This window comes from Limanda limanda, chromosome 4, assembly GCF_963576545.1.
Source record: "Limanda limanda chromosome 4, fLimLim1.1, whole genome shotgun sequence".
Taxonomy (NCBI): domain Eukaryota; kingdom Metazoa; phylum Chordata; class Actinopteri; order Pleuronectiformes; family Pleuronectidae; genus Limanda; species Limanda limanda.
The window spans coordinates 4,630,405-4,639,881 of record NC_083639.1 but is presented as its reverse complement, the minus strand read 5'-3'; the positions used below and the strand labels follow the sequence as shown (position 1 = coordinate 4,639,881).

The following is a 9,477-nucleotide window of genomic DNA, read 5'->3' as shown; positions in this document are numbered from 1 at the left end:
CACACAAAATCCTAAACCTGACACTCCCTTTGCAAGATGGCTCTTTGCCATCAAATCTCTTCACTGTTCACAAAATGGAACTCGTGTTTTCATTTGGTACACACAGCCATATTTTCAAATGACACACACATACCATTTATTGAGTACACACAGCTAAGCATTTGCTTGCACACTTCCAAACATTTACAGCACACTGAAGTGCAAAATTGAAAACACAATCATCGAAATGGAACACACCATATGAATGACAATGACTCTGGAGATTAGCATTTCTCCTTTTGTAAACTGTCTCAGTGTAGGCCTACTTTTTTCATAGTCAAACATAAAACAGCACACAAATGCAGCAAAAAAAGGTTTATTTCAGTACACACAGAGAACAGTACAGTACTGACACAGACAGCATGAGAATGCAAGTTCAACACAGTGGGCTACAGTGAGACACTGTAGAAAAGGAACAATATTGGATTACAGGTACAATACATGCATGTGTCAGTGCTGAATATATGGTACTAACAAGCACAAACTCTCTCCGTAACTCCTTGATGCGTCTGTGTTCAATTCGAATGGAGCCCTGTTCACTTGTTTCATGCGCATGGCATTCCTATGAAGAATACGGTCCAATGTAGAGAGGCTGACATGGTCAGCCAGGATCCTTGTTTTTACAGTTTTTTTCGATTGCTTAAACACTAAAATCAAAAGTATTACACAATTATCAAAACCTTACACACATGACTGCTTAATTGTAGACACACCAATCCGGTTTACAGTTTTTCTTGATTGAATAAGCACGATTTTGAAAACAGGGCCCGGTGTTTCACAACACTAAACACAATTGGCACAACCACACAACCAATCAGCAGAACACCTCAGATCCTTTGCAAAAGGAAACACTCTTGTAAAAACTATACACTAATTTATCAAAACCATATTTTGAAACACACACGTTTCATATGGCTTAATTCTGATTGAACCAGTTACACACTGCTGCTGCTAACCTAAAACACTTTTAGCAATTCCAGTTCTCAGTGATTAGAGTCCTGTAAGTGAAGTACACAGAGAAAGTGCAAATAGACAATAAATTCACAAAACTCTACACAACACCAACGCTGCAGACTCATGGAAATATAATTTATTTCTCTCCATATACCCAAATCACTTACAACACACAAATACTCAAATCTCTAAACATTCAGGTCTGTTGAACGATTTGCAATTAGGACTGCGGCATAAAAGTGCCTTGAGCCTTTGTTTTGTTTGATGAACAATGGAATAGAATAGAATACAGTGTGCTCACAGTATTTATATTTTGCAGGACTGAAAGAGAACCACACCGTGGAGGAAGAACACGCATTTTCACAGCCGAAAAGGAGACTGAAATTGTAGATATGGTTCATGAGAACAAGGCTATCACACTCAGACAAATAAAAACTAGGATCCTGGCTGACCTGATACATTTAGAAACGTCCAGACCGTCATCCTCTCTACATTGGACCGTATTCTTCATAGGAATGCCATGCGGATGAAACAAGTGAACAGGGTCCCATTCGAACTGAACACAGACGCATCAAGGAGTTACGGCCAGAGTTTGTGCTTGTTAGTACCAAACATTCAGCACTGACACATGCATGTATTTTACCTGTAATCCAATATTGTTCCTTTTCTACAGTGTCTCACTGTAGCCCACTGTGATGACCTCTGTGTGTCCATACTGTAACTTGCATTCTCATGCTGTCTGTGTCAGTACTGTACTGTTCTCTGTGTGTACTGAAATAAACCTTTTTTTGCTGCATTTGTGTATCTGTTTTATGTTTGACTATGAAAAAAGTAGGCCTACACTGAGACAGTTTACAAAAGGAGAAATGGCTAATCACCAGAGTCATTGTCATTCATATGGTGTGTTCCATTTCGATGATTATGTTTTCAATTTTGCACTTCAGTGTGTTGTAAATGCTTGGAAGTGTGCAAGCAAATGCTGAGTTGTGTGTACTCAATAAATGGTATGTGTGTGTCATTTGAAAATATGGCAATGTGTACCAAATGAAAACATGAGTTCCTGTTTGTGAACAGTGAAGAGATTTGATGGCAAAGAGTCATCTTGCAAAGGGAGTGTCAGGTTTAGCATTTTGTGTGTCAGGTTTTGAGTTTTCTGTGTGCATTTTTGAGAAAGCCGTTATTGTTTTGAAAAACGTGTGTTAACAATTGTGAAAAACTGTAAAGTGTTGCAGATCTGGGCTCATGTTATGCTCCTTGAGTGTAAGGTTTTGATAATTGTGTAATACTTTTGATTTTAGTGTTGAAGCAATCGAAAAAAAACTATAAGCAATATACAAAAGCAGCAGCTGAGTTCACCTGTCTTCAACCAAAATGGAGCTCGTGCTCAAAAAAGAAGAAGAGTGAGGGTGAAAGGGGGAATCCACTGAGGAGGAGAAGGTTGCGGCATTAGTATGTGGAGGGATTTATTGTTCACTTTAGCACTGTGATGTTGCATACTGCACACGTAACCTTTATAATGTAAATGTACTGTATACCAGACCTATGCTGAACTACACAATCTTGTCTTTCACTGTATTTCAGAGAGTTTTACAGATAGAGGAAATCCCGCATGAATTCATATATATAGATGAGGCAGGGTTCAACCTAACAGAAGCAGGAAGGAGACGCAGAAATATCATTGGCCACGCCCACGGGGCTATAATCAGTGTCCCAGGTAACGTGGGGGGAACATCACCCTTTGCGCTGCCATTACACAAAATGGGGTCCTCCTCCGTCACGCCAGTAGGGGCCCTTACAACACACCTCACATTCTCACATTTTTGGAGCAATTGCACAACATCGTCACAGCAGTAAACCACATGCACCAGATGCAATACACTGTCATCTGGGACAATGTGTCATTCCACCTCTCTGCTCTGGTCCAGAACTGGTTTCAACAACATTCCACAGTTTACAGAACTACACCTTCCACCATAGTCTCCCTTTCTAAACCCAATCAAAGAGTTTTTCTCGGCATGGCGGTGGAGGGTTTACGATCTCCGGCCCCAGGCTCAGGTACCTCTCTTTGAAACCTGACCTGGATACAGAATTTTCTGTTTGTCTGATATTTGCTGAGCTTACAGTGTTATGGACACTACTGTAGTAGCATGAAAACTGGGATGTGTTTTGTTGTGATTCTTCATGTTGACATGTTGACTGATTTGGGTACATGGAGAGAAATAAATTCTATTTTCATGAGTCTGCAGCATTGGTGTTGTGTAGAGTTTGGTGAATTTATTGTCTATTTGCACTTTCTCTGTCTACTTCACTTACAGGACTCGAATTACTGAGAACTGGATTTGATAAAAGTGTTTTAGGTTAGCATCAGCAGTGTGTAACTGGCTCAAACAGAATTAAGTCATATGAAGCATGTGTGTTTCATATGGTAACAAAATATGGTTTTGATAAATTAGTGTATAGTTTTTACAAGAGTGTTTCATTTTGCAAAGGATCTGAGGTGTTCTGCTGATTGTGTGTGTGGTTGTGCCAATTGTGTTTAGTGTTTTGAAACACCGGGCCCTGTTTTGAAAATCGTGCTTAAGCAATCGAGAAAAACTGTATTTGCCTGAGTGTGATAGCGTTGTTCTCATGAACCATATCTACAATTTCAGTCTCTTGTTCGGCTGTGAAAATGCGTGTTCTTCCTCCACGGTGTGGTTCTCTTTCAGTCCCGCAAAATATAAATACTCCGAGCACACTGTATTCTATTCTATTCCATTTTTCATCAAACAAAACAGAGGCTGAAGGCACTTTTATGCTGCAGTCCTGATTGCAAATTGCTCAACAGACCTGAATGTTTAGAGATTTGAGTATTTGTGTGTTGTAGGTTGATGCTTTGAGATTTTACTTGAGAAGTGTGTGCAACAACTGAACATTGTGTGCAATGTTTTGACAACAAGGTGATGTGTAATTTACAGCACAGTGTTAAGAAGGAAAGTCAGAGTCTAATGCAGATAAGGGAGTATGAAGTAGTGCCAAATTGGGTCGAGCGATTTGTATATGAAGTGAATGTTGTTCAAATTGTGCCGAATTTTCGCTTTTTTTGTGTTAACAACTGAGAAAAACTGTAAACAGAACTTTCTTACTTATTACTAATGAGCATAATTTATTATACAAAACAATACCGCTTCTTAACCTACTTTATTGGCTCAATAAGAAAAACAATATTGACCCATGAAAAACTAACTACTTACTGTGCGTATGATGCTGCCATGTGATACGACCCAGCTCCTTCAAATGTATTTAACAGAACAAGACAGGGACACAATTGAGATGCTGTAGTTCAATGACAAAAATCTGAATGTGTGTGAAAGAGAGAGAGAGAGAGAGAGAGAGAGAGAGAGAGAGAGAGAGAGAGAGAACCTGCTCTGCTGGTTTCAACTAAAAAAAAGACTGGATCTATTAGTTTCAGTGGCCACTCCTCGCGGACGTCAACCCACTTACAGGGTTTAATTTTTTCATTCTGCAGGTTCACAGGAGGAAACATTCCAACAGGTCAAGGTAAAAACAAGCATTTTTCAGGTTTGCTCTCTAATTTCATATCATATTAAAATCAAGCAGGTTTATTTTGCTTCTTGGAAACACAGTTATATTTATGTCATTATCTTTTATTACTACTAATAATAACCTGTAATATAACCTTCTTGGCAGAGGTAATTAGGTCGGACTACAACTTCACATCCTCTACTGTATTACACACTTACATACACTGTATTTTAAATGGACCAAAAACAAAACTCACAGGTGAAAATGAATCTGGCAAACCTGGGACCGGGACCAGGACAACCTCAACCAAAACCTCAGGAGAGGGAACAGTGGGCCAGTAAGGTGGAGTTCATCCTGGCAGTGGCCGGACACGTTATTGGTTTGGGAAACGTCTGGAGGTTTCCATATCTTTGCTACAAAAACGGAGGAGGTAAATCTTTGCTGTTGTCGTAGGCTCCCTGGGCTAAAATCAATATGTTGATCAGGTAACATTGATTTTTGTTTTGTGTGCAATTTTATAACTAGATTTTTTGTTTTTTGTTTTTTAAGGAGCTTTCTTCATTCCTTATATTTTGTTCTTGTTCACCTGTGGAATACCGCTCTTCTTCCTGGAGACGTCTTTGGGCCAATTCACCAGTCACGGTGGAATCACGTGTTGGAGAAAAATCTGCCCCCTGTTTGAAGGTAAATCTTCACAGTGTTTAGTATTTTATGATCTGCAAATATGAGAAAATATTAAGTGTTCATGAAACTACCAACTAAAATTATTGCTTGAAAGCATTTTTCATTATTTTGTAATTGCTGCTTGTATTTTTAGTTTACTTCACAACCCTTCCATCAATGAGATCTCAGTATTGAACGCTGCACACATTTACAGTGGGTAATCACAATGTCACAGTTGAACATCGCTCACTCTCAACAGGTTTAGGTTATGGAAGCCAAATCATTGCTTTGTACACTGGGGTGTATTACATCATTATACTGGCGTGGGCGTTTCTCTACCTGTTTTCCTCCTTCAAGTCTGAGCTCCCATGGGCGAGCTGTAGCAACAGCTGGAACACAGGTACCGGACCCCGAGACTTTATACAGACATCATGCATCTGTGCAGTGTGATCAGTGCCTCTCGTACTCTTACAAAACAGCTTGGTGTTTTGACCACGTCCCCAATCAAACCTCCTCTCTGCTCCTGTATGGAAATAGCACCTCTTCAGTTGTGGAGTTTTGGGAGTAAGTAGCACGAATTAACAATATTCTTTCAGCTTTTGTGTTTTTCTTTGTTCTTTATGTTCCTTGAATAAACTTTGTGACAGGAGGAGAATCTTGGGCCTGTCCAGTGGAATTGAGCATATTGGAAATATTCGTTGGGACTTGGCCCTTTGTCTTCTTCTTGCCTGGATATTGTGTTACTTCTGTATCTGGAATGGAGTGAAGTCCACAGGAAAGGTACAGCAATCCCATTTCATGCAAACTCTGTTATCATCGTGTTTATTCTGACTTTTCATCTCACTATTGGTTGTGTCTCAGGTGGTCTACTTCACTGCCACATTTCCGTATGTGATGCTGGTGGTGTTGCTTGTCCGTGGGCTGACTTTACCGGGGGCGAAAGACGGAATCACGTACTACCTCTACCCTGACCTGTCCCGCCTCACTGATCCAGAGGTAATCATCCTCATCATCCTCATCATCCTCAAAAAAGTACTTTGTTTAATATCAAGGAGAGAAAGTGGCGTTTGATGAATCATATGAAATAAAGTTGGTCTATTTAATGCTCTCTAACAACAATTCATTCAATTCCCTGAGGTGTGGATGGATGCTGGCAGTCAGATCTTCTATTCCTTTGGACTTTGCGCAGGGGTTCTGACGTCTTTGGGAAGTTACAACAAGTACAACAACAACTGCTACAAGTTTGTATCATTACATCTTCACACACTCTTCTCTCACACACACTCTCACACACATTCAATTGTGTTCAACCTGACTGGATTTGAGCTCAAGTTTACTGATATATTTATTTGTATTCCGCCTGCAGAGACTGTGTCTACCTGTGCCTGTTGAACAGCCTCACCAGCTTTGTAGCTGGCATCGCCATCTTTTCTGTGCTTGGCTTCATGGCAAAGGAGCAAAATGTGGATATATCGATGGTGGCTGAATCAGGTATAGAATTTTAGAATAATGCCTGATATAAACCCAGATTAAGGCTGATGAAATATTCAACAGTTTTCTCCCTGTACCTTTGCAGGTCCAGGTTTGGCTTTTATCGCCTATCCTCGAGCTGTGGCTCTCATGCCATTTCCTCAGCTCTGGGCTGTTGCCTTCTTTATCATGATCATCTTCCTGGGATTAGACAGCGAGGTAGGACGCCATGAATCAACTCTGTTGTTGCTGTGAATGTTATGTTCCGACACCACGGGGCTTTCTTACACCCAGCGCAGATCGAGTGTATTCACTAGTTCCAGAGAAGCCCGGATCTCATGGGCGTGAACAGGTGTATTATAGGTGCATTGCTATAGTCAGTGTGAAGCGATGGTGGTGCTGTATTTCACTGTTATTTAAAGGGCATATTATTAAGGCAGCCTCTTTTATGTTCCCAGGCTGGTGCACAACACAAGAACAAAGCTTTCCAGCAGTGTGAAAGAAATCCAACATGGTGTTAATACACCTGGCTTATAAATGGAATAGCAGATGGCACTGATTGATTTATGGCATGTTATGCCCAAAACACACCCAGGATTAATTATGAGACTATGTGGAATCCTTCTGAATTATTGTAACCTTCTTTTCTACTCAGAATATAGCCCATTCATTTCTTTTGAAATCCAACAAATGTATCTGTTTTTGCTCCCACAGTTTGTTTTTCAAGAAGCTCTGGTCACGACCGTCTCCGACATGTATCCATCAGTCTTTCACAACCGCTGTCGACGTAAACTCCTTCTTCTTGCCATCAATGCTGGAAGTTTCTTTATTGGTCTTCTGATGGTAACAGAGGTGAGTGATTTGTTAGGACAGTTTCTATAATCCTTAAAGCCTTTGCCAAAATTCCCCTCTGTAATAGAAATGTATATGTTTATAAATGCACTATTGTTATCTATGGACCATAACACTGGACCAACACTAGTTGATACAATTACAACTTCTCAGTGATTAGTTCTGTCTCTTGTCATTTTTCAGGGAGGCCTTTATATTTTCCAGCTGTTTGACCACTACGCTGCCAGTGGGATGACGCTCCTGTTTTTTGCTGTTGTTGAATCTGTCTGTATTGGATGGGTCTATGGTAAAGAGCAGTTGTTCCCTTACAGGGTTCATCTTGGGTCTTCTCCTTTCACAGCTCGCAGGAGACAGGAGATTTAAAAAAAGAATTCAGATGAGAAATGTTAAAAAAAATCAAGAATGCTTGTTTTGCAGTGTATACTACATACACGTGTTTACATTTACACAGGCTAAAATTGATGTAGTTTAATTTGATGCTTTGCATTCATGCAGACTAACAGACCATATTGTTAGTTATGTTAAACCTGTGGCTCCCCACCTCAGGCTTTGTGAGACAATAAACAGGAAATATTTTTTACAATTTATGGGAATAATCACAGGTTTGAATAGCCACACCAAAGCGTAGACAGGCATCCCAGAGTTCTGACTTTTTCGAAATTTGACAAAAAACATGTGTGAGACAAAATAATTAGAAAAAACTACCAATTCCTATTTTCTGAAGGTGCTGGTCGTTACTATGATAACATCGAGGACATGATTGGATATCAACCCTGGCCTTTTATGAAATATTGTTGGCAGTTCTTCACACCAGCCATCTGTACTGTAAGTATCCAGATTTGACAGAATGTTCTCAGCCATCTCATAGAGAATCAACTGATGCTGAGTTTGACTTCATTGTACTTTCGACTTTTAACACAGCAGCAAATTGTACATTTTTCTGTGAGAAGTATGTTTCTAATCTGATCGTTTAAATTACTTTTCATGCTTTCTTTTTCCGTTTTCTCTTCTTCAGTGTACATTACTCTTCACTGTGATAAGGTACACTCCACTCAAATTCAACAACACCTATGAATACCCCTGGTGGGGCTACACCATTGGAGGATTTCTTGCTCTATCGTCAACACTCATGGTTCCTCTGTGGATGGTGTACGCTGTCAGTGTCACTCCAGGAACAGTGAGACAGGTATGATCACATGTTGTTCATGAAACAGGGTCAGACTCAAAGGTTAGAATGGTATCAACTGAAAACAATGACAGTATATATTAGTTTCAGAGTATCTGTAAAAGGATATTTGAGTGAATTTATTCAGAAACTCTATTTTGTAGGTGCATTGTATTAGATCTGTGCACCCATTTTCTTGCAAGTTGTTCCAGATCATCAACACAATTCAGTAGTAAACATTAGGAAAGCATGGGCTTCTGATCTGCAGCCCTAAAACCTGCCCCCTACTGGCTGTTACTTGTCATCAGAGAAAACAAAATCATTGTTCAGCAGATTTGTTATTTTCACATTCTGTGATGGAATTACTTGGAATTGTCCCTATAATTTAATTATTATTTGTTCTCCTTCACACAGAGACTAAAAGTTCTGTGCACTCCAGCCAAATACTTACCCAGCACAGCATCAAAGAAAGCATCACATCCTGAGTCCTTCCAGACATTCACAGACTTGTTTACACTCCGCAAGACAGATAACCCTGACCACAGAGAGGACGGCGCTCAGAGAACATCTGCAATTTAAAAAAGCAAGAGGAGGAAAAAGGACTGTGAAGAAAATAATGATTTTTAAATCTCTTTGGCAGAACGTTTCCGACGCTGAGTTATGTTACAAAAGCTACTGGAAATCCCATTGTACAGATTATTGCACTGTTACCTGTTTGACTGACCATTAAGTTTGTTTTTAGTGGGTCTTTTTTTGTAAGCTTTCAGTCAAACCTGCCCTTGTCTGAATTCTGCAATTTAGATGCAAAC

At 39.9% G+C, this 9,477-nt stretch overlaps 1 protein-coding gene across 1 annotated transcript; it reads left to right on the top strand.

Annotated features, from left to right (window-relative positions):
• The first annotated feature begins 4,782 nt into the window (after nucleotides 1-4,782).
• On the top strand, nucleotides 4,783-9,247 carry LOC132999468 (sodium- and chloride-dependent GABA transporter 2-like). The gene is made up of 14 exons (XM_061069150.1): nucleotides 4,783-4,948; nucleotides 5,068-5,202; nucleotides 5,441-5,581; nucleotides 5,661-5,745; nucleotides 5,829-5,961; nucleotides 6,043-6,177; nucleotides 6,319-6,422; nucleotides 6,548-6,672; nucleotides 6,758-6,870; nucleotides 7,366-7,503; nucleotides 7,687-7,789; nucleotides 8,228-8,328; nucleotides 8,519-8,689; nucleotides 9,083-9,247. The coding sequence occupies exons 1-14, from the start codon at nucleotides 4,783-4,785 to the stop codon at nucleotides 9,245-9,247; spliced, it is 1,815 nt and encodes a 604-aa protein (XP_060925133.1).
• Nucleotides 9,248-9,477: the final 230 nt, after the last annotated feature.